The sequence below is a fragment of the Acanthochromis polyacanthus genome, chromosome 19, assembly GCF_021347895.1.
Source record: "Acanthochromis polyacanthus isolate Apoly-LR-REF ecotype Palm Island chromosome 19, KAUST_Apoly_ChrSc, whole genome shotgun sequence".
NCBI lineage: Eukaryota > Metazoa > Chordata > Actinopteri > Pomacentridae > Acanthochromis > Acanthochromis polyacanthus.
In genome coordinates, this window is record NC_067131.1 from 24,844,133 (window position 1) to 24,870,736 (window position 26,604).

A 26,604-nucleotide genomic window follows, 5' to 3' on the forward strand; every position below is an offset into this window, starting at 1 on the left:
GAACAACATCATGAGGCTAGTTAGGAGCATGAGACGTCGCTGTCAAGCTGTCATTGCTGCAAATGGTGGAAACACATGCTACTGACTTTGTCACTTTTGGTTATTTGGGGCTATCTTTGTTATTGTCTAAATTGTTAGAGTGATAAATATTGCACTAATGAAAATGGTGCTTCTTCTCATTCATTAATAGTAATATCAAAGGGAACTATTACTTATTTCATTAAAATTCAGACCAAATAGGAAAAGCACTCATGTAAATAACAATATTCCTAACTTACTGTGAGTAGTGTATAAGGAGCTCACACAAGAAAGAGTGGTAAAAATCTCAAATTCCAAAAGCACTGAATAATGCAACCAAAAGCATTCCTCCTGCTGGACAAGTGTTTCCTAGTAAATTCCTACATCTTTCCAACACAAGCTTTTTGTTAAAAAAAAAAAAAAAAGCAGTCACACGTGTATCATGTTGTCAAGGATTAGAAAGAACAAAAGTCAGACAGCTTTACCTGAGGCTCTGTGCTGCTCTTCCTAACCAGACTGTTATGCGAGTGCTCCACATGATGCAAAGGACTACCACCTGAGTGAAATCCATTCACTGCAGAAACAAATGAGAGAGACAGAGATGGGAAAAGACAGGCAGAAGAAAAGAAATGCCATTAGTATATCAGTGTGGAGATGAGCTGTAAACATGTGCTCATCAAGGAAGAAGTCACTGCTCTTCATGAGTTAAACCAACACAAGGTTAAACTATATTTTTGATTTTGTAGCTTGATAATCCATTGTAGGAACTCAAGGTTGGAATGAGGCAGTGTGAAAGCGTACAGGAACAGCACCCCAACTGGACCTTTCAGCCCTTCTGATTCCATTGCGGTAGATTTTGGTAGGTTTGGTAGGTTCGACAGTGACGTTAACTTTGAATGCACCAAAACAAAAACAAGTGCTGGTCATTACACGTATCTCCAGTTCTAAAGTGTCAGGTGTAATGGCTGATAAAAGAGTATCAGCAAAAATGAAAGGAAATGTGTAGAAAATGGTGGTGAGACCAGCAATGTTGTCTGGTTTAGAGGCAATTACTGAGGGAAATGCAGAAGGGAGAGCTGGAAGAGGAAGAAGAGGAAGAAGAAGAACGAAACTCCGGTTCTGTGAGGTTAGGTATGTGTAAGTCTCTACTAAATTTACGTCTCTGAGGCCAATGGTAGAGAGGAGAACACTGCTACTTGACGAGGATACCTAGAGGGCTGAAAAATTGTTCTCTTTGTCCTTTACGATTTCAACCTATCGGCTGTTTATTCAGGGCCACTTAAAAGTATCTACCCTGGAGTAGGTATTGTTTTTCTGAAAGAGGTTCTACAGGGGCAGTTCTTATAGTTGGAACGTGCATAAAGATTTGAGCTGCCCTAAAATGACCTGAAAGTTCCTGCAGTGGTAAACGGCCTCATGTCTTTGATGGGCTGAGCAGCTAGATACATCACACTCGCTATATGTTAATCCATGACTAAGTGCGTGTGGCCACTTGAGGATAGTTCCAAAAGTCACGGTAAAATGTCAAACTTTATAGCAGAAAGAAACATGCTTACAGCTGGGTACAAAATGATTTTGGTCTCGAGATCTAATTTCCTAGTCTATTATGATGTGTGGAAGTTAATTTTGATATAAATCAATTGTATAAAGGCTTGAAGTTATGGATGAATAAGGGAGTGAGCACTTAAAGTGACAGGTGGGTGATGTCATAGGAGAGTCATGGCTCAGAGATGTCTGCTTGGCCAATCTCAGTTCTACTCACACGCCACCTCTTTGCTAATTTCTGGATTAGTTGGGAGTTATGAGGGGTCAGATACTGGCAACATGCCAATGAGAACCCCCACACAGAGCTGCTCACAAAGCTGCTCTTCATAGTACGAGCATAAGGTGAAATTTTAAATTTCTCGATTTCCATCATTCATAAACAGCCTTTTGAATGTCAGGTCAGAAATATCGATCACATGACATATCGTTAGGGACATTTTGGACTCTTTGTTTGTGTGGTGTGGTACATTATATTCAGAACATTTTCCTCTCTTAACAGCATCAGTGAGAAATGTTGCTGTTTGGTTTGCGATGAAGCTAAGTAATCATTTATAACAACGTGAAGGCTGCCTCCGGCATTTCACCGCTTCTTTAAGGAGGAAATGTCTAACAAACTTTCCTGGTTCTTTGTGTTTGTCTGCCTGTAGGAGCAGGGCTAAAGACAGACAGAGGAGGCCTTGGTTTAGCCATTGAGGCTACAGATGAAGTTAGTCACAGGAAGTGTCTGAATGGGGTGTATGTGAGAGAATGCTTTGTGCCACTGTGGAATTTTAGGAGAATTCACTGCCTCGGGGCACTAAAACTAGAGAGAGCTGAAGTGGAAGAGATTGAGATGGAGAAACAAATATGTAGTACCTGCTGGCAGTGAGTTCTTGTGTCTGAAGGAGTTTTTGGGGGTCCCTGGTGCACTGGACGGTCTCTCCCATGTAGTCTCTGATGGAGCATTAAAAAAAGAGAAAACAAAGACATTAGGACAGTCATACCAGCTGCCACATTCTGTTGACAGTGTAAGAACTATTTATGGGCAACAGTAAGAAGAAGTGATTCCATCTATAAATGCAAACTTGGCACTTGTTGCATTTAGTGGTTAAACTAAAAAAAAAAAAAAAAAATGCAGCTCTTATTTTGTTCCATTTGTTCCACCTTATTTTGGCATGTTGTGTTCATGCCATAAAAGCTGGTGTCTACTTTCTTTTTTTCTGCAGCTAGTAAGGTCACTGCATGACAGCATACCAGCTGTGGAAATACCTGGTCTAGAACCAGTTATTGTATGATAATCGGAGAGACACTTCAGGTAAATTTTGCATTTTTCTAGAAGTTGGCTGCTACTGTAAAACTAGATGCATCACCATTTCTGTGGCCAGAAGATGAAGAAGATGAATAACATTAGCATTTGCAAAACATGCTAACAGGAAACACAGAAATTACTTGATTATTAAAAGGCTTGTCAATGCAATTAAAAACCTCTAAACTGATCAAGATCATTTTGCAAGATCACATGGCTTGTAAATATAAATAAGAGTATTTGCACTTTTACAAAGAGCAGTGGACTTTTTTTCTACATGAAATCACGCATAACTGATGCTAAATTTCTCTAAAATCCTTCTTTTTTTGTGTGAAAAGAATCCTTAAATGACAAGGTAGAGGTACCTGTTTGTTTTAGCCCTGAGTAATGTCTGCTGGTACTACTTAGACTGCTTATGACCTGAAAGGACAATCTCCACCAGCATGCAGCCTGAGAGGTGAAACTTCGGACAAATAAGACGTTCAGCATTTACTGCTTACAGAAATCTGATCAATGTTAAGGTCACTTCATGCTTCCTGTTCATGTCTTTGAGCAGCTGGAGACTTAAACTCAAAACAGCAGCCTTGCACATGCTTCTGTACGTACTACAATCAGTGGGACGCACACACACAGGCACGTTCAGCACATGTGCACTAGAAAGCATGATGGCAATCACCTGAGCACAGAGGAAGCACTGCTTTGTTCATTGTGTTGGGCTGGACAATGTGTCCAACCGTGTAACAATAGGACCGAGGGTGTGGAATAGAGGCCGTACATCATGAAATACATGTGGTGCATAAAATGAGCACCCAGCTTATTTTTCTAGTACATGCACACTCTGTACCGAGCTGTGTAAAAGCTTTAGAAAACCATTTACCTCCATTAGGACCTAAGCAGCTGTATAGTTTAGGACATGTTAGCTTCAATGACCATATTTTTAGTGTTTTTTTTTAATCAATCTTCTGTTGTCTTCTTTTGTGTCACACTGCAGGTGTGTACTTAGACCAAATATAATGAAAAACCTGATCATAGATGCTGCAGAGATTCTTTTGATACGTCTCGACAGAATTCTCCATCACTTGTCCCCGTTTCACTCCTGCATGAAAGGTTGCTGGAGAACGATGTTACAAAGAGCATGACTGATAAAGACCCTGATACTGAGATGCTCTCTTCCATTTTTACACCCATATGTCCATTCCTGTCGCGGTGCTGAGCTCAATTAGCCCTTTGCTTTGAGTGTAGAAAGAAGAGACGCAGACATGTAAAGAGCTGTTATTTCATTTGTGTCTTTTTGGCTGGCTCTGCTCTATTTGGCGCTTCTTTGCAGAGCAGACGACTGAGCCAAGCCCATCAGCTCAAATGACATGCATGGAGGGGATAAGTGGCAGCAGGCTTATGGAGAGAGGCTGCGCCTTCGTGTTTGATGTACAACACCAGGGCACAGCCTGCACTCACAGGCCCTAAATGTATCAATTCCTCTCTGTTTGCTTGTCATAAACAAATCAATACTGGGAGAAATGTAGGATATTATTGCGGAAAAATACTGTATAATCTTCTTAGCAGGGGGAAATTGCTTGTTATTGTGATTCCACAGTTTGCCAGAGGGACAGCAGTACAAACACCATTTAAAAAGCCCATTTGTGTTACATTTGCTATGTGGATACTGCTTGATTTAAACCAAAGTGATACATTAGGTCAGAATAACAATATTTTTTTTCAATCGAATATGTCCTTCAATATACTTTAGTCCAATTAAGCTGCTTTGTTGTATATTTTACAAGGTATAAGGTGTGAAATCCCACATATTTACTATAACGTTTAACCCCTGAATGGAATAGATTGAGTTTTTAGGCAGCTGGTTCTAAAAATGCAGATTGCTAATCATTTCTGTCAAACTGTTTTTTTTTTTTACACAAGTGAAACATCAGTCTTGGCAGATTAATTCCTCCAGATACAGTGATACATATGCAGCAGCAGCAGTAATTCTCATCAGCTGCCTTGTCACAGACGAGCTGAGGTCTAAAAAGCCGTCAATCATCCTAAATTACTTTGACAATCTTGATTATAGAATATAATGCCAAGTCAGCTCAGTTTTCTCACTTCTCGTTTGAGGAGTAGCTCATCCACACTCTTCAGGCTGCACATGGATCCTAATGATGTGAATTCATGACATCAATGACAGCATGAAGCATCCTCTGATTCAAACTGCTTCAGGATGAGCTCTTTTGTGGAACATAAAGGCTTTAATTTCTCATCAGATTTCCTCGAAGTTCACCACACTTTGCGCACGTCACTGGTTCACACTCAGCAGAGTGTGGCTGAAAATGGAAGGCAGTGGTTGCACTGCGACAGATGTGTATGAGCAGATTTATGAATGAAAACAGCCAACAGCCGCTTTAAAAACAAAAATAACTACGCATCAGCTGACTGTCCATGGCACCAGCCGCGCAGTGAGTAATGCGACATCCCAAGATGTGAATAGGGAGAAGGAGAAATGGCCTAGTTAGCTCTGACACTACTATATTTTATTCATAACCATATGACACAGGTCCCTGATGCATTAGCTGCCTCCTGTCTCTGGATTTTATCAGTCAATGCGGTCCATTCATAACAAGTGTTATCCATAGATAGCATGGGCATTTGCTTTTCCAAAGTGAAAAAATAATAAAAAAGAATTATTAAAAATCAAGATGGGACTATTACTTGGCAGAAAAGGTTGCATATTTAAAAAATGTGATAAAGTGATGTGTAAACGGGCGTAGTGAACACAGTTAAACTGGGATTTGTAAAGACAGCTCCCCCTGTTGTCCGGAGAGATCAGAGGTCACAGAGTGTACTGCAGAAAAAAAAAGAGGACGATTACTAACGTAGAATGTAGCTTGAGTTAAAAATGGCCAAATTGTGTTCTGTGAATGTGAACAGTTTCAGGAAGAAGTTTTCAAAACGTCATTTTTTTTCAACTAAAATATCAGTTCTCCTCAAGTGTAATGGTGAAAATCAGTCAAACGTCCCATTTACACGTGTTCGTGTGTGTGTGTGTGTGTGTGTGTGTGTGTGTGTGTGTGTATGTGTGTGTGTGTGTGTGTGTGTGTGCTACTGCATATATCCTAATCCTCAGTCATAAAATTTCATCTCAGCTAGATTTCATTAAATTTACAGTCTACATAAAAAGTTTTTTTTATAGTTTGGTATTGCACTCCCTTCAAAAAGACATGGAAACACCCTGTGTGTGTGCAGAAAATGTACGGTATGTGTGCTAGGATGTGGAGGATTTGGTTTGGTGTGTTTATACAGCAGCTCACTGGTCCTGCTGGGATGAGTGGAGAGTCTTAGGAGACGACTGGTACAAACCGCGGCACCCTGCACTGCTGCAGCCAGCAACGCAGGAAGGAAAACGTAGAAAAAAACGAGCCTGACACATGGACTCACAGCCCTCACCCACGCACGCTGCTCTGTTACTATGGCGATGCAGAAACACAAACACACACATATGCATAAACACACACACGTGCAAGCAGGAGACTATTTAATCTAGTTGAACTTTAGTGTAACAAAAGGGAAGTCCAGAGAAAATAGCAGAGATGCTATAAATACCGATTGTTTCAAGTAAAATGTTATCAGATGGGTTTGTTTGGAGTCAGCTGCTGTGATGGTGAATTTGAACAAAACCACAGGCCTGTAGTAGAGCGAGTGTGTGTGTTAGGACTGAGCATTCTCTGGGCTTTTATTTAGTCATCATGCAGTGCAGACACAGAAAATAAGTCCTACACGTTTTTTTCTGTGCCCTGAGAGACCATTTTTACAGCACCATAGCAACAATGCTGCTTTCTTTATGAGCCTGGATACAGATGCTGCTGATGTGTGCAAAAAGTTATGAAAAATGAATCATTTTCTCTCACAGGAAATATTGTGGGACTCTTTTGTGCTACTATTGTCATTCCTGTGTCTCCAAACAAAGCCACATGAAGAAAAGACAGATCTATTCAATCTTCACTGGAGTAAGATGGAGACTCAGTTTCCACTATTGCAACAGTTTAATAATGACAGATTCAAAAGAGGCCCAGGAGCCTGGTTTGTTTCCAACTTTTTGACAGCAGCACCTGACCACCTCATTATATGCTAAAAGAGAAGGAGAGGAGGAAGAGGAGGAGCAGGTTGCCTGGTCTCGTGCCTGGGTGGAGCCCTCAACTAATTTTAGATCCCTCTCACGGCCACAGCTCGACCGCTGCAACCATGAACAGATACGTACATGATGTGAGCAGCTCTGAAGTGGAGCTGGTTACACTTTTAAGTGAGTGTGACGCTGCAAGAGTTATGGGCTGCATGGAAGCAGCGTTCCAACAAAAAGATTCACCACGTGAGGGTCACTATGAGTTGCTTGAGCCAGTGTTTACACCTGTAGCGTAGTTTTGATCTGGTGCCATTCATGCTCAGACTGATTTATTAGAAACAAGAAAAGCACTCAGAGAGCGCAGTACTCCACCAAGGCTGTTCACTCCCCCATATGGCATTGTTAGAAATGCAGAATTTTATAGAAATGCACCATTACTTTATTAGTCATTGATAATCAGAAATCATGGCAACATAGAATGTGACCATTTAATATAGATGTACCCACAAACAAAATAACTTTGCACTGAGCACAGGCGTATGTTATGCATGTGTACGGTATGTATGTATACCGAATCGCGTGACCTGAATATGTAGCAGCCGGTGGGAATTGATGAGAATTGGAAACACCCTCACAATCTAATCAATTGTTCCTTATATGATTTTCAACGGATAAGTCCCAATAAATCCACTAAGGGCAGTTTGTAGTAGAATCGCAATCATGTGATCGTCAGCAGGCAGCTGTTACACTGTTACAGTGACGCACGCGATCTTGCAATGATACAGAAATCTCTAACAAATCCATAGATCCAGACAATATGCTGCATTACTGCCAAAATCTAATCACTTGGTCCTTGTGTCATTTCTGACCTCCCCTGAAAATGTCATCCAAATCCGTTCGTTCGTCTTTGAGTATTGTTGCTAACAGACAGACAGACAAACAGACAAATCAACGCTGATCATCATGTAACTAGGTTGTGTTCCTTGGCAGAGTAAAGAACCAAGAGCTGTAAGCATGAAGTCAGATTTACTGAGAGCTAACTCATTCATTAGAAGATTTTTAGTGATATTAACCCGAGGATGCATAGGTGGGGTCAAAATTGACCCCAGAGGTTGTTATTCCTTAATATCTTTAAGACTGAAAGTTCTGATATTTTCATATTCCAGGTATTCCTCATAAAACATGTTTGTGACATGATGCCATTTGCATTTTTATTCATTTTTTCATTAATTTAAAAAAAATTCAGTTTTTATATCAGTACCCCACTCTTCCATGGGCGGGGTCAAAAATGACCCCAAGTATTTCCAATGGGATATTTCACTTAAAATTGGTTCTTGGCAACTGTGAGTGTAAATAAACATTTACTGTCCCTCATACAACTGATTTCAGCAGTCCCACCACCTAGGAGGTCATTTTTGCACAGCATTATACATGTAAGTATTATCTCCATTCATGAACTTATTTTTCATTGACAGAATATGTGAATTTTATGTGAATATCTGTGAAATTTGCCTAGTTTGTGGTTAGCTAGCAATACTGTTAGCTAACAATACTGTTAGCTAACATTATTATTAGCAAACAGTATTGTTAGCTAACACAATCACACACACACACACACGCATGCACGCATACACATACACTCATACACTGTTGTTGCACTGTTATTACACAGTATCTTAGCTAACAGGATTGATAGCTAAAGTATTGTTAGCTAACACAAACACACACACTCTCTCTCACACACACACACACACATACACCATTGAATAATCGATGATCATATAATAGGCTACCTAATGGGGTAGTGTGTGTGTGTGTGTGTTTGTGTTAGCTAACAATACTTTTACCTAACAATCCTGTGAGCTAACATACTGTGTAATAACAGTGTAACAACAGTGTGAATATGAGTGGAGGTGTGTGTGTGTGTGTGTGTGTGTGTGTGTGTGTGTGTGTGTGTGTGTGTGTGTGTGTGTGTGTGTGTGTGAGAGTGTGTGTGTGCGTGCACTCCCGTAGATTTACTTACAAAGCTACAAATGATTTAGCCATCAATCTAACATTTAGCCACCAACTTCTGTTGGAAATGCAAAAGCCCTGTCTGCAATGGTCACAGCCACAAGAAAATAGTCTGTGAAAGCTGTGAAGAGTGAGAAGAGACATGTTTGTGTCTGAACATGAATGTTGAATGAATGTTATTGAATGTTTTGATTGTTATGAATGTTATTGATTATTGTTACTGAATGTTAATTTATGTGTCCCTCTGTCTGTTTTAAAATACGGAGGAAGATTAAACATGTTTTGATACCGTTTCAGTGATTGTTATGTGATAAAATTTGAATTAAAAGTGAAGAAAGAACATATCAAAACTGAAAATACTCTTTTGTTGAACAAAATATATAATGTCTAACCAACATGAAAGAAATGTCTCAAGTTTATTGCAAAAATGCATTGATTTCAATTGGGGTCATTTTTGACCCCACCCATAGAAGAGTGTAGGTATTGGTTGGCCATGCATCCAAGGGTTAACTTTGCACAAAGGGTAAATCAAACCCTAGAAACTGACAAGGCACACTGCGACTTTTCTCGCTTCAGTGTCTCTGTCTTCAGAATCAGCTGTCTGTCTGTCGGTCTGTTTGTGTGGGAGCAGCAGCTGAAAGCAGACACACCCACATCTGTTTTCACCAGCCTGACTGACAGCAGAAACTCACTGGATGAAAGTAGTTATATGTAAGGAGGAATCTGTATTGTTTTTATATCCTTATATATATATAAACAGTCGTAGGTGTACGTGATTTAAGCAGCTGTCTGTGGAGACTTTGCATTACTAAGCACATCAGAAGAAAAAATAACAGACTTTAAGGAATATTGAAATTAGTGTAGATGGATACACGGCGCCCTCCATAATTATTGGCACCCCTGGTTAAGATGTGTAAAAAGCCTTAAACTGAATTCAATTTTTATTGCAGAAGCATACTCTCACACTGAAAATAGTAGAAAAAATGTATTATAGGAGAAGATTAGCTGCTGTTTTGTTGGCAAAAGGGGGTTGTACAAAATATGAACATCAGGTTTGCTAATAATTGTGGCACACATGATTTGATGTGAAAGAATGATTTCTTAATGTGTGATTTTTTTCCCCACTGAATAAATGCACTTGAATTAAAGGTTGGATTTTCCTCTTTTTTTCATTGAGGACCTATATTATTAAGAAAAAAACTGAATTTATTAGAAGCTAAAGAAGCACTCTTAACCAATAATTATGGAGGGCGCTTTATGTCTAAATTAAGGTTGGATGAATGAATTTGATAGAATGAAAGTCTATCTGTTCTGTGAGAAAAACATTTCTAAGAACTGGATTAACTTGGCCTTACTATTCATTTTTCTGTATTTATTTCCTGTGCTGCTACAAACAAATAACTTATTATGGGCATTATTAATCTACACAAACATCCCATTGCACTTGGTACTAACATTCAATCTGTATTCAGATAATCTATGTGGATAAAGTCAAATACATCTTAATGTTAGGTGTAAATGCATGAAGGATGCATTGGGACTGAAATATGATTGGATCATTAGACAATTCTACTACATGACCACATTAAGAAGAATAAATCCAACCTGCGAACTGAAAGACTTTCTATGCCAAGGGACTGCAGATGGAAATTAGCTTTAAGCTAACTCTGGTGCAATACATCAAATGAAAACGTTTATGTTTAATATTGTACATGGTCCCTTTTTAAATAAACTGATAATAAAAATAATAATATGACATTGCCTCTTTCTGCTAATCTAAACAACCTAGACAAGGGCTACAGGTTGTAGCTGTAACACTGGCTGAGCAAAGCAAAAAACAGAGCCTGTACAGTAGCATTCTTACTGATGTCGTGCCCCATGTTTGTTGATAAGTCAGCCGAACCAATTTGCACAGTAAGACTAGATCCAATTGCAGCATGAGTCGAGAATGCATTCTAATACCAGGAATAGTTGCAAAGACAGATGGCTCGGATGCCAGTTTCCAGATAATGTATCTACATACAGATCACATGTTAACACCACTTGTAAATGGGGACTAGAAGTGGATCTGAAAGTGTACACCAAACAGCCACAACATTAACCTCTTGAATTTATTTACAATTACATTTTAAACATTTTTTGTGTGTTTTAGCTTTCCAGCTGACGCTAAAATAAGTGGAGATTGTTAATTTGTCTATTACACATAGAAATGATATACAAAAATAATAAGCAATACAACATTCTGCCGGGAAACCTCGGCTCCTGGCACCTATGTGGATGTCACACTGGAAAATGTAACCTACTTAAACATAATTACAGACCAAGGAACAAACTGTACAGCAAAAGAAGACACAGCCAGCAGGGGGCGACTCCTCTGGTTGCAAAAAGATGTCCGACTGCATAGAATGGCTATTTGAAAATGTTCAAACATATTCCTTGATCTTTTTACTCAGTCAACATGTTTCCTGTAAATTTATCAGTCTCCACTTTCAAGATTTTTCAATGCAGCATCAGGTTAATTTTATACATTACTGTTCGCCTAGCCGTGCTAGACCCAGGTCTGAAGACGCAAGGGTCTAGGAACTCTCGACAGGGAGGGAGGCGGGCTAAAAGGTTGTCTTTCAAATCACTCTGCAGCAATTGGGTAGGTATACAACCAATCAGCGCAACGAATAGGCTGACGTAGTTCCTAGAGTGCCGGAAATTAGAGGATGCGGGAGTTCGGTGAAGCCTTATTTATCTTTCTTATCTTATCCTTTGTTTATCTTTCAAGTTTAATTTTAGTTTCAAATCTTTAAGGGCTGTGGCCAAAGCCGAGTTGAAAGATAACTGTTTATTGTGCGCAGCAATCTTCTTGTCTATCCTTGTTTCTATGGTTGTTTCCGGTTGTTTCTGTCAGAACTGTCGCACCTCTGTCGTCACTTAGTTGCGCCCGCCTTCTGACTCTACACTTCATGGTGATTCGTCGGCCAGTTTTAGGAGCATCCAACCTCGAGGCTTAGCGAGGGTAACTAGACCGACCCTGGCAGAGAATTAAATTCGTTGCCGTGGGTTGTCTAGCGCGGCTAGGCTACATTACTGTCCCATTTAGAGGAAAATAAAAGATAAAGCAGAGAATATTTCAGGCTAGGGCTACCTTCTGATTGATGTGTTGCTATAATTGCTCTGCATAGTGTTCTCAGTCAGACTTATGAGGTGCTCATGATGCCTGTTTTCAAAATACACCAGACTGTATCCACTTTTTTATGCAGTCTAAGGACACAGCATACACAGCATTGAGAAACGGAGTCCCCAGCATCAAGCGATGTCCCTCAGGCATTACTTGACAAACAGGGCAAACAGCCCAAAGCACAGACTAAGCCTCCAAACTCCCAAGATCCCAATCTGATCAAACATCCTTGAACAAGAACAAGTACAATGCATGGAGGCCCCACCCTACAACCACAGGAGCCAAAGGATTTGCTGCCAACATCTGGACACCACAGGACACTTCCAGAGGTCCCATGTTAAAGGTCTGATGGGTTAGAGCTGTTTGAGCTGCACTAGTAGAGCCCACCATACGATGGGAGATGGGTTTTAATGTGGCTGACTAGGGCTGATCAAACTGTATATAAATAGTGATGAACAGACAGAAATGGGACACAGTTACTGCAGTCCATCTGTTTCAACTTGATGAGAAGCTGCTAAAACATAGAAGCAGGACTCTACTTTTCAGTGAAAATTCCTGTACCTTTGCGATGACCTGCAAACCTGTTCAGTTGGTTACGCAAAGATTAAATGGAAATTTACAACAGGAATGTGTGAAATCTTCCCTCTGTTATTACCAGGTGGCATAGATTGTAGGAAAAGCTGGAAGCAAAGTCAAAATACTGTCCCTCGGTGGCTAGTTGTGGTAAAGGTCATAAACTCCACCCACTCCATGTTACTTTCTGGGAATTGAGCCAAACTACAAAAATACAGCTCAAATACATTTTCCATAACACAGTTTTGTCCATATGAAACATTCAAAGTGTATGTTTCTTTCTCCTACAACAGGCTTTTGAGAATTCTAAACAAAATTCTATGAATATGTCAGAGATCAGTTTCAAATACACAAAGTATTTTACAAATGACTCAAAAAGAGCTGTCATACTATTATGACTGTCAGGCAAAGGTTTATTGTGACTCTGTCTGTATAACTGGTGAGAACTGCAGCTGAAAAACCTTCACTTTCTAACCTTTATTGCATCGTCAAGTCAAAGACGTATGCGAGTTGCCAAGAGAGGATATTAGTATCATCAGTCAGGTTTTACAGTGAGTTCACTCAGGGATAGTAAACACAGACTACGCTGCTATTTCTGCAGAACAGAGGAGGGTATTAAGCTCTCTCCAATCCAGCCTGTGTGTGTGAGTGTGAATGCGTGTGTTTCGGGAGACACTGAGTGGTGACTGTGTTGACAGAAACAAGACACTATCAACAGCATCAGTCCTTCAAGGCCCAGACGTACGCCGTCTCTCTCTGGTACTGTCATCACCATGGACACTGAGTGAACATTTAACTCCATTACAGTCAAATAAAATCGCTGAGGTATCCTTCCTAGGATAAAACAGAGCTCCACTTACTGTTTTGTGACATCTGCTGCTTTATCGATTGACTGCATTGTGTGTTTCTGGAGCAAGGAGGAAAATCTGTTTTGTGCAAAGTGACAGATCAAAACTGCAAAATGAATGCTTTCAAGTCTATCTTTATGAGACAGTAAAAGACCTCTTATCTAAAAAAAACAAAAAAACAGAGTACACTGCAAAAACTTAAAATCTTACCAAGTCTATTTGTCTTGTTTTTAGTCAAAATGTCCATCCCACTTGATTTAAGATAAATTCACTTAACAAATGACATTTCAGCAAGATGGAGGGACTTGTTTTAAGACAATGCATCTTAAATATCGTGTTAAGTCAAACAACCTTGAAATTACCTTGTTTTGAGTTGAATTTCACAAGAAAACTCAAAATAAGTTTAACCCTCATGTCATCCTGCGAGTCAAATTAACCAGTTTTAAAGTTTAAAAATGTGGGGAAAAAAATCTATTTTCACAGTGAAACTTCTGATGTCCACATCTTCAACATTTCTGGGAAACCTTTGAACATTTTTTGATGGAAAAATGTTAAAAATCAAACAAAAATTTTTTTGTGAATGTCCTTAAGAAAATACTAGAAGTTTTACTGATATATATGTAATCACTTTAGATATTTTTTTTGAAGATTTTTGCTAATTTTTTGAAAAAATTTACAAGAATTTTCTTGCCAATTTTGGGGGATTTTTTAAAAAATCAAACTTTTAAGGGAAACTTTTAAAGAATTATTAGAATTTTCTTCCTGAAGCTTTTGCAAGTTTTCGGAAGATTTTTTTGCTGATTTTTTGGGATTTTTTTCAGACAAGGAAACTATATTTTTTGGTGCCCGTAAATGAGGACAACAGGAGGGTTAATACATCTCAAATTAGGAGGTTACATGAAAGCACAAATCTATTTTTGAGTGAAAAATTGCTTCTTTTTTTCAGCTTATCTAGCTTATTTTAAGACATCTAAGCTTGACGGTCCTGGTGAAATATAGCTTAACAGAAGTTTTCCCAGCTAATTTTGAGGTCTCAAGATTCTAAATATCATATCTGATTTCAAGAAATCTTACCAAGCCATTTTTCACTTGTTCTATTGGCAGATTTTTTTCACTTATTAAGAAGGGAAAAGTTCCTTGAAATAAGTTTTATTCTTGTTTTGATAGGGGCATTTTCCAGTGTAGTCCTATCACAAATAAGAAGTGTCATTTGTTGGTAGCGTGGAACAAAAATTAATAAAGAAACAACAATATCTGTACACAAACTTGTACCTGTCTTAGTCGTAAAACACAGAGAGGGTTTGCCATAAAGAGCGCCCTGATTTGCCTGAATTCTGCTTTAAGGTATGTACAAAAAATGTGGGGATTGGTGGAGGGAGGGAGATGATAAAGATGTTGTATGAGAAGACAGGGACAGGTGTATGTCAGTGTTCTATATGCAAGACGAGCACTTTTAAACCTTTCATGTCCAAATGCTGCGGTTGGTGCCAAATATTGCACTAGGCTTAAGTGTAATCTGAATACACAGACATGATACATATATTTACATTCAGTGTGGCTTACATTTTCTCGGAATACCATTATTCCTAAAGTCCATCAGTAACATTCACATAAATCCATGTCAAACAGACACTTATCTTTCCTGAAATCACTGTATCAACACAACTTGAATGGGTGGGAGTAAGAGTGCGTTGTCATGATTTTGCTTGAGTCTGGGGCTACAGTGTAGTTAAATGTTTTAGCCTGATGCTTTCTGAACGTAGGTAAGAAGTGATGACACAGACACCTAGAGCCTGGATATGTGCTGCTTCTTGCATTATCAACACTGTGCGTTAAATGTGGTGTTGAAGTAGGGTCGAGCCATCAGTCGATTATACATTAAATCCGTGGTTTGAAACAATGCAGTTAGTAAATTACAAATGCAGTTTGCAAGTTATGTTATAAATCTAAGCAAAATTTGACTTTCAAAAATTATATCCCAGAAAAAATCATAATCACTGTCGGGAAAATCAGAATTACTTATCGTTCCAAAGATGTTCAACCTTAGTCAGGAGGTGATTAGCCTAGCTTAGCATATAGCGTGTAAGAAGGAAAAAGCTAGCCTGACTCATTCCTGAGGAGAAATTACATCTAAAAGCACTTCCAAAGTTGAACCAGTTCACACTGCTTCAACATGAACAAAAATGTAAAAAGTACAGATTGTGGCTCAAGGGACAGTAATGTTCAGGAGTCATTTCTTGGCAAACGGCTGCCAACCACAGTAAGCAGCTTCCTGCAGTCTGATAACTAGACACCCACTGTTGCCAACTCCTCAGTAAGGAAAGTCGCTATTGGCTGTCCTAAAAGTCGCTAGAAGTCGCTAAATGACGTCATCGCCTACTTTGCATATTTCCCAGTTTGCATGTAATTGTAATCAACGTTGTAGGAGAGAGGAATAACGTTGTGGAAGAGACCAAAAAGTGAGTATAAAACACCCAAAATATGTTTTTTCACTCGAGGCTAAATGGGTCATTCCAAGAAATCGGTGCCTTTTGCGTCCCCAAGAAATAATCAGTCATACAATTATGATAACAACAAATTCATATTTCATTTAAAAATATAACATTACCCTGTCTTCTCTCCTTAATATAACATCAAATTAAAGTCAGTGAAATGTTATTTTTTAAATTAATTTAAATTACTTTCATGCTGAAGAGGGTGAGGTTTTTGGCCTGTCCCTCACTGTTATTGTTGTATGTGTACAGGACTTTCCATTTGTAAAATGTAGGCAAAATGTTAAAATTTTTACATTTACATGTAGTTTAAAGTATGATCTTATTGTAAAACAGTGTTTTTGGTAATAATAATATATATTAACCATTATAAATTACCAATTTATCAGCGTCCCCTGATTTCATGTCAACCCTGTTACCCTAACTAAAAAAAACCCTATATAAATAATGGTACAGTCCAGATTTGACAGGATTTAAAGGAGGTTGCATTATCTCGGAACCAGGATGCTAATAGCTCACTGACAAGTAAGTTTCTCTCATCTCTGATTTGGTATTTTGAAGTTTTTTTCAAGGTTTAACCAGGGGGGACAAGCATACAATGTCAATCCTGTTACCAGTTTTTAACATATAAACATAATCAATTTTCTATTTTTCAAAATATAATCAATATCTACAAGTAATTATCTTTCAAAGTACATAGCTTGCACTTTAACTAGCATTTATTTTAGCTAGCTACAAGCAAATTAGTTTAAAATGGTCATCCCTGTTACTGTCAACCCTGTTACCTTTCCACAGTAACAGGATTTGACATAATTAACAAATATTAAATAACACAGCCTGAGATGGCACAATATAGTTTCCTGTCATTTTAGACCTTCTGTGATTCCTGGCTACTTAAACAATAAAAATTAAATATAGTTTAAATTTTAGATTTTCAAAGTTGAAAAGGCACCGGTTTCGTGGAATGACTCAAATGCTGTGGTTTGTTTTAGCATGACAGTGAAGAAACATTTTCGTTTATATGGCTCCGTAAGTCTGGATGGGATCTGTAGTGACTTTGCGCATGCGCGATTCATCTATCGTCTGGCCACGGAGTGATGTGGGTCTCCCCCCCCTCACTGGGTCTGCTGCGGGGTAACTGGACTGACAGCCAGTGCTCTGGGAGGGGGAGAAGCTCACAGCAGCACCTGCTGCTTGTTGAAAACAGTAACTGCAGAATGAGCTGAGTTTTCCTATCAGAGTCTCCAAAACGGCAGAAAAAGTCGCTAGATTTGTCGCTAGTCGCTTTTGACAAAAAAGAGTCCCTAGGAGATTTGAAAAGTCGCTAGATTTAGCGAGACAGTCGCTAAGTTGGCAACACTGTAGACACCACACAGTCTCACTGTATGCTCCAAATGCATAAACAAGTCAATGGCGAGCATACTTCGATCCTGTTATCGGCAGCCACGACCAGGGGTTGACTGTGGCAAAAAAATCAGTCCTGACATTTTTGGTCCAGACTGGCCCACAGCATTATCGGCTCACGGAATCAAAGAGGGGAGCTCAGCAGCCACTGGTGTGAATAGGTGGTATTTCACATTTCTGTTCATGTACAATTCAGGCAGTGCACAAATTTTAGCGTTTGGTCATCATATTTAATCACTTTGAGCACGTCAAGATTAATGTTCCCCTCCATCCTGTCTTCAACTTCGACTAGGATGATTTGTTATGCAGACGTCACACAAACATTCACAATAAACAAACAATAAAAACAATTTTAAAAACCACTCTTTTTAAAAAAAAAAAAAAAAGTTAAAAAAAAGGTAAAAATGGTTGATGCTAAGTTAGGCTAACCATGTACTGGCTTCAGCTTGAGTTTTCTACCTGATATGAGACTGATATCAGCAGTCCCGCCAGTTCTCTACTGTGCCAAATGTCGCACTAAGTCTCTGGGTCATACCTTACTATAATCTGAACAGACAGACACGATACACACATTTTAGATTCAGTGTAGCTTTGACTTCCTTGGAATACTATTATCCCCAAAGTCTATCAAGAAGACCCATATGTAACTCCTTGGAGAAATGAAGAAAAAATTGTAATGCACAATCTATAGTTTGCAAACTGTCTATATCATACTTATTCTTACCGTTGTTTGTGGTGTTGACATAGTATCGCCGCCCTTGTGGAGACATGTAGCATCTCCAGTGAGGAGGCAGGGGGTCTCTGAGGTCCTCCACAGGAAGGTGACTCAGAGATGCTGTCCTCTGTCAAAACAGAAATGGCAATAAATGTCAATAACCGCAAAAATGGCTCATTGGCAGAATGTTAGCTCCAAGACAAAGATTTTCCTCCCAAGTGTCTCTCATAATTGACATGATTGCTGGAAATAAACAGATAAAATACGATTAACCAGATCCGGTGAAGATCAGACTGCACCATTGATGGAGTACAAATATGGAACATTCAGTCGGGGTTCAATGAGGTTCTCATTTCCTCAAGTATTTCACAAGCAGCAACCAATGACATCATGGTAGGGCAGGCTGAGCTGCTGCCGCTGCCACACAAACAACTACAAACTGGAGCAGCACTGTAGTTGGTCTGAGACCCTGAGCTCCAAAGTCAGCATATGTGTACACAACACACAGCTGAGGAACCAGAGAGAGCATGTACGCCAACTGCACACATCTGCTATTGATTAGCAGGAAAACAACGGGCTGAGACCATTGTAACACATTGTGGAAATGCTGTTTGAAGACCTGGGAGAGCCAGAAGAAATTCCAGCTGCAATCAGCAAAAGTTCTTTGACTGGAGTCCATGAAAGTCTGGCATGACAAGGTTAGTTTTAGGAACTGCAAGGAAATTTAATCCAGTCTCTGCAGTATAGACATATCTCAAATTGAATACAATAAGAGGAGGAGTATGAGGAGGCTTTACAGCATATATAGACAAAACTGACCGTTTGCTAAACCCCATCTCCAAACAATGACTGGAATCACCTTCCAAAGTCAGATTTTTCCTCAGGCAGAAAGAGAAGTATAGAGATTTAGAGAGAAATAAGGGTGGTGCCTTTTTTAGCTGTTCCAAAACCAAAAATATAAAACCATGATTGTAAGAAATGGATTGAACAATGCATTAGATGCAAATGTTAGCATGTTCTGCTAACTCGCTGTCTTGCTGCAGTCATGAAACTTTGCTTCCAGGCCAAAGAGTAAAGCCCAAATATGCTCTTCACATCTGTGTATCCACAAGGGTATACATAGGGCAGGGCGATAAATCAATTTTATCGATCAATTCACGTTTGTAATTAATGTCGATTTGTTTTTAATGAAAATCGATTTTCTCATCAACATCCGCCACCAACGCCTGCCTGCCGGGCTCCCGTAGTTCAGAGTGCGTGCCCCGCTCCCCAACATGGTGGCGAGCGGTGCAGATCTTACTCCGAAGAAAGAAAACGTATCTTCAGTCATGGGCTCAACACACAGGGAGCGACAATTGAGGGGGAAATGCGAAAGTCATTGCAACAGGAGATAAATTCAACGGAAGTTATGTGACGATCAGCGTACGTTTGTCTGTGAATCTGTCTGTCTGTGTGAAACATTACTCAAAAACGAACCAACAGAGCTGGATGAAATTTCAAGGAAGGTCAGAAATGGCACAAGGACCAAGTGATTAGGTTTTGGCAATGATGCGGTTTATAATCTGGATCCACGGCTTTGTTCGGGATTTCCCATTGGGAGATGTTTTAAACAAATGCTTGTTATGGAGAGAAACTGTACAGACCTTTATAATTGACATTTAACAGTGCCGCTCTTGAAGTAGTCACTGTGGTGCTTTTAGATACTTCAATTTGTACATGCTTTTATTTGATGGAGCCTTAGTCAGCCAATTCTACAAAACATAATGGTCTGGCTGTACCACAATGTCACTCTGTTACAGAGGAAATAACACTCTGGCTTGTTTGTATTTCTTTAAAACTGATCAACACATTGTATGCGTGGCTAAGCAAAGGATTCAGCTTTGGTGTTCCCTCAAAATAGTGACAAGTGACATTGTTGTGGTGGAACATTGCAACATTCGCACTCAGGGAGACAAGCACTGTAATTAAAAAGGATAATCCACTGAAAAGATGGGCAGGGCTGCCTTGTTGCCTGGTCCAAAACCTTGGGAAAACTTTCACTTTCATTTTCAGTGTAGGAGGTTGCTGCCAGGATGTTCCTGTTGCTATTTCCCAGGGTGAAGAAAATGGTAACACACAGATGGAGGTGGGAGTCACTGGTCACTGACAGGCTTATACCCACAACCTACATCCAGTCAGTCAAACCATTAAACATTAAAGTCCTCATTTTTTCAGTAATCCTGTGCTTTGCCCACCCACTGTGCTCTGTACACCTCTGGATTTATTCCAGTGACACAGTCCTACTGCCCAATCTGCAACAAGCTACTAGATCCTGTAAAAAGTCAAACAGAAACATCAGCCATAGCCTCATGTGTTTATCTGTGACAGTAATGTGACCTTCTTTGTAACAGACTGGCAAATACTTAATGTAATATGAAAAGAACCCTGTGTGTGTCTGCTGTCCACTTTCAAAATCTGAACCGATTATTTAAAAACCATCAATCAGCCTTAAAGCCAGTGTTATACTTTCCACATCCATGGGTACGCAAGGACCTGCAAGTACATGAGAGTCCTTTATGAATGCCTGTTTGCAGCTTAAAACTTGTGTCTAAGTGGACAATCTGCATAACCGCTACCCTAGAAGACCAATTGCACGCACACTCGTCAGTAGTGTGCATGTGTGGAACATGTAGAGACAACCTATTGCTCATGTTTGGAACCGAGTTTTCCCAGCAGACATTAGACTACAAATGTAGCACAACATCAAAAATGACACATCTGTAGTGTCTGCAGCTGCCCATGTGTGTTTGCAAAAGAGTAGCATCAAGACTTAATGATCAATTACTTTATAGGGATGCACCCCATTCACAATACCACATTCAGTCTGTAGATTTCTGTGTTCCTGTGATGCTACTTTTTTAGTCTAGGTAAGTAATAGCCAGTCGCCCCTGCTCTTTATTAGATTTCTTACTACTTTCTATTAGATTTCCTATTACTCTTTATTAGATTTTGGGACTTTAAAACTCCAGCAAACCACAATGAAATTGCTAGCGTTCACCAGAGATACTAGTTAGTCTTCACCTTGCAATCTTTTTGAAGAATAACATCCGAAATACAAAGTAAAGTTCGAACACTAAACAGAAATCTAACCTTCAGCGCTGTCAGATTGAAATCCCAGTTTGATCTTTCATTTATCGATATTATACTTTAAGCATAGGACCAATCCTGTATCTTTTTTCTAAATCTTCTACACAGATCAGCTGGTGGTGATGCTAAGTTTTAGCATGCAACATGTGGCCCCATTAAAACATCAGTTTCTCGCCAACTCATGAAGCCAATGTTTGCTGAATTATCTAACTAGCCATGGCTGATAAAATCTGCAACATATTTCAGCCATGAGCATCTTTGGTCGCTGGCTTGAGATGAGAAGACCTGTTTTGCTGACATCTGTCTGAAATTAAACCATTGTTGGTCAAAATTAGTTGAGAGTTCTGAGTCGTAAATGAGCCAGTGTGATCATTGCAGACTGCATACAAGAAATGTACAGTTTACTAGGTGCAGTAATGTACCTGAGAGGGTCAGGGTTAAGGACACTGGTAATGCATGTCAACATCAGATAAAAGTTGAACTAAGAGCGCAGTCTTCAACATTTCTGAACCAACCAGTAGGCTCTTGGTCAGTTCAGGTATCAGTGTGATAACACTAAAGAGTGGTGAATGAGGAAACCAATAATCAGTGAATCTGACTATGTTGAAAGGACTCTATGGTCTCTGGAGATGTGTTTGGATCCAGGAAACAGAAATGCTATTCATCATCACTATAACCTGACAGACATACGCAGCTCTAAACAAACATTCTCTACAGATATTTATATCTCATCAACCAATTTTAGTGGTAATCGATTAAGCAGTATTTATTGATTAAGGCATAAACTGTTCCTGAACATAAAAGTTGCATCACCTCAGAGAATGAAGTCATTATATGTAACTGCTGCCCTTGCTAGAAGAAGCTGGAAGGGATGAAACTCAGACCTCTCTGTTCCCACAGGACTGCAGAGTACGAACACGTCAACCCCGGGTGACTTATGACTGCAAGTAATTACACAGTATCCGACAACATCTCAGCGATGTTTTCTCTTTGATGGTCTCAGTGGTCACTGTTATATTTGTCCTTCGTGTGTCTTTGAAAAGTGAATTTGCCTAAACAGTCCAGTAATTTCCCACAGCAGTGAAAAGTGGTCAGGGACGTAACAATGGATAAACAGCATGCCGTGGAAGAAAATTCAGAGCCATTTCAAATCATGGCAGTGACACACAATCACGTGGTTAAGTACTGAAAAAGCAACGGAGGGAGAAAAAGTCAATAGCACTGCCAAACCTCAGATATAGTTACAGTAGAGCTAAGTGCTGCCTTACTTGACTGCAGAGGAAAGATGTCCTTCACTTCATCCACATATGTTGTTTCTGAGTCAAACAATGTGTGCTGCTACACATTCATTGTCACTGTTTCAGTGTTTAAGTGTGAGAACAAGACAAGAGAAGATGATGCATGGATGCTATGACATGCTGTCATGGGATGTATGCCTTGTGTACCCAGTTTTGTGTTCCCTCTCTTATCATTTCAGTGCATTGTTATTTAGTGTTTGCTACACCTTAACCCTGGGTCTGGATTTCTTGACAGTAATCAAAGTGAAAGTGACTGTTTAATCAAACCTGGCAAACGATCCAGGACCACCATTGGCTGTGCACCATGATGTTGAATTTCTTCCACATCTCCCACAGCTCAGCAATGATAATAAAACGTGTAAATTAAACGGACATATGAAGGAAACTGTTGCGCTGGAGGCAAGATGATCCATACCAATCACATGTCTGTGTGTTTAGTATGGAGTTGGAGTTAGAACATGATTAGCTTAGTTTATTATGAAGACAGGAAGTAGGTGCAAACAACAAGCCTCACCTACCAGAGTATAAAATGTAAGGTCTTTTTTTAGCCTTTCCAGAAACCACAACTATTAGAGTAGTTGTGCATGAAATAGACTAAACAGTGTAACCATTAGCATGAAACACATGGCCTTAGCAGAGCAGTACTAACACACAGCCATGTCATCTTGAATGTTTTGACCAGATTCATATAATATGTGAACAGAAGCAGGAATTCAGGCCGAGAGTAATTTGGTTGAGTGTTCTTCCTTCTGCAACTTCTGCACACAGATTGTCCTGTTGCTGTGTGGAACAAGCGTGGAACAGAGGTGGTTCACTCAGCTGTTCGTATGTTTTGGAGAACAGTCAGGGAGCATTGCTGTCCTCACAGCGGCTCGCTCAGGATATGCAATGTATCCACAGAGGGTACGAAGCCAGTGCCCTCTAACCTCAGGCCTCGCCCCTACCTTTGTGTTGGTCATTGCTGAGTTTCAAAGAGAGACAAGATACAGGGTTCAGATAGTGGATTGCAGCACGCTGTTGCTACTCCCTGATTGTGCTGTGAGTTAAAAAAAAATCTGTCTCAGGGTGGCAGATAGTGAAGCCTGTTAGATGGTGGACTCATGGAACTGGAGTCCATCCAGTAACTATTACTTTTAGCCACTCCAGCAAAATAATGCCTTGCAAATTAAGGTGATTCATTACGTTCATATAAAAATGAATCTTGCTTAAAACACCAAAAGACATTCAAGGGACACATATCCTGGTGCATACAGGACACCAAATCTATGTCAGCAGATCAATAAATATAATTTAAAAAAAACATAATCTCACGGTCTATAGCATCATATCACTCACACCTAAGTAAATTCCAGGATCAGACCAGCCTTGTCCTGCAGAAACAAATGACTCTTGGGCTTTTCTCTGTATTTCCTGGCTACTTTCCTGTTGGCTTCTTTCTGTTGTTTGCTCACAGGTTCATTATCAGTGAGACGATACCACAGTATTGTTTTTCTCTGAGCTAAGCAGATATGGCTCTCAGAAGCGGGCAAAGACAGATGGGAGTGGGCCGCCGGAGCTCAGAAAAACACGGATAACATGCAAAAATCTTGGACATGAAGACAGTTTAGGTTGTTGATTTTCAGCACTACACTTTCAAAAAAACATCCAAAGTGTCTGCAAGTTTCTGTTTTTTGAAACATTCACAGATCTCCAAAGTGAGCAAAGTGTTGACTGAGCCACAAGAGCTCAGGATTAAACTCTTCTACCTGACAGAAGCTTGTGACAGATTTGACAGGCCTGTCACGCATCAAAAAAATTTTTTTTAAAAATCACATGAGTGAGAGAATGGGAACACCTTGGTTGTGGGAAGCATAGTGAATCTTAGAGCCAGCTTGTCTCAGCATATGCAACATTAAATAATGCACCATTCCAGATGGTTAACCTTCTAAACCCCAGACTGCCTTTGGCTCCACATTCATGGTATGCCAGAATCGCCCCTGGCAGAGAACACAAGGACTTATCCCAGCCTGCGATGACTGAGGAGCGACCACAACAATCATTGCTGCTGCCTGTGAGCTCTGCAGACGCCCGCAACATGCCTGTGTTCCAGTTTGAAAGATGAACTTTTAATTGAACACACATTAGTCATTACTGCTGTCACTTGAGAATCGTGAAGATAAGATAAGATAACAAAGAGTCTATGAATAATATTATTTTAGTGATTAAAGTGAGTTGGTAAAATATACGTTTATGAAAAATATGATAAAATATGATAATCAGTATGATTTTTTCTAAATCTGTCCTATCAGCTTTAGTTAATGATTTCCTGTTTTCCATTATTTTTTGGCATTTTCACCGTCATGGGACAGTCGATTGCTTAGAGATAAAGAGAAGATAAGGGGATAGACAAAGATATACTACATCAAGCAAATGTCCCCAGCTGAAATTGATTATTGTTAACACATTGGGCATAGTATACTTCTTAAACTTGAGACCTGTCTGAAGAAATAAAGACAGGAAACAACACAAAAAGGCGTAAAGTTTGCACCAACTTGCACTGGTCTTAGTCTTTGTCAGTTCAGAAGGATACACACCTGACAAGGAAAGCAACCTTCGCTGATCTGTAGAAGTCAATCCACTGGGCAAAAGCAGTCATCCACCTTCCTGCTGTGATCAGGATATAAAACTCTCAAGCACATTCTGATTTGACTGCTCTAAAGCCCTAGAAGATGAAAATTATGCTAGCACCACAATCAGGTTCTGAAGGACAATGATCCAACCAATAAGTAAAGATGCTAAAGACGTACAAGAACATCCCTATCTCCAAGTTTACCGACTTTATCACCGTTCTCCACAGAAATGTAGCAGCTATGGAGAACGGTCTGACTGCACCTCATTATCATTCTGTTACAGGGTGAAAAACCTCTGTGTTGTTGTTGGTGGGCAGCTGTGGCCACACTGGTTCCCTTGGGTGTTATTGCTACCTCCCACACAAAGACATGCATTGTAGGTTAAATGGTGCTTCTAAACTGGCCATAGGTATAATTGTAAGCATGAGTGTAAGCTGAGCAATAGTTGGGTGACGCCTGTCCAGAGTGTACTCCACCACTCACCCAAAGTCAGCTGGGTTAGAATCCGGTGCCTCCATGATCCATATTAATCACAAGTCAAGTGCAGATTTGCCACAACTGTAATATGCAAGTATGGCCTGACAGTTTTGCCAAAGGTTAAGGTTGTCTGAAACTTAAAACTTTCTTCTTCTTTTTTTACTGTGCTACTGTCTATTTTTACTGTTATGGTTCATTCATAAAGACTTTTTTTATGAAAATAAAAAAATAAAAACTTTGCATGGCAGTCAAAATGATCAACTAGTTGTCGACTAGCAAAGTTTGCATCAGAAAAGATCATAGTAGAGCATTAAAGGGGAACTTCGTTTTTTTTCAACCTGGGGTCTGTTTCCATATGTCATTTCATACATGTGAGTGATGGAGAAATGAATTTTCGACATAGCTCCAGTATTTAGCCAGGCAGGCAGCTTAGCAGCTCAGCTAGCAGCTCGGCTAGCGAAAAGTATGGGGCAGCTGGCCCCCCCGCGTCAAAGTCTGCCCTAACGTGCTTTTGCCCCACACTGACCGACTCAGATAGTCCCACAACATACTAGAGATGAGAAGTGAACGAAAACCTCCACATTACTTGGTGATCGCTCTTTGTTGTGGTCTGTATCCAAATGTCAGGATGCTAGAAAGCAAATCTCGTTCCAAAATCGCACGAGAGCTTGCGAAATCGCGCAAGAGCTCGTGCCAAAACCGGTGTTTTGGCACGAGCTACTTTTCGCTACTTTTGGCTACTTTTCGCTAGCCGAGCTGCTAGCTGAGCTGCTAAGCTGCCTGCCTGGCTAAATACTGGAGCTATGTCGAAAATCCATTTCTCCATCACTCACATGTATGAAATGACATATGAAAACAGACCCCAGGTTGAAAAAAACCGAAGTTCCCCTTTAACATTAGCTAGAGATCTAGACATTCTTC

General features: G+C 39.8%; 1 protein-coding gene across 1 annotated transcript in view; it reads right to left on the bottom strand.

Annotated features, from left to right (window-relative positions):
* The window catches only part of gas7b (growth arrest-specific 7b), an 82,182-nt gene that overhangs the window by 34,912 nt on the left and 20,666 nt on the right, over positions 1–26,604 (bottom strand). Inside the window, 3 exon segments of the mRNA XM_022196767.2 lie at positions 504–592; positions 2,419–2,496; positions 18,183–18,300. Of these exon segments, the coding sequence (XP_022052459.2) occupies positions 504–592; positions 2,419–2,496; positions 18,183–18,300 (285 nt within the window).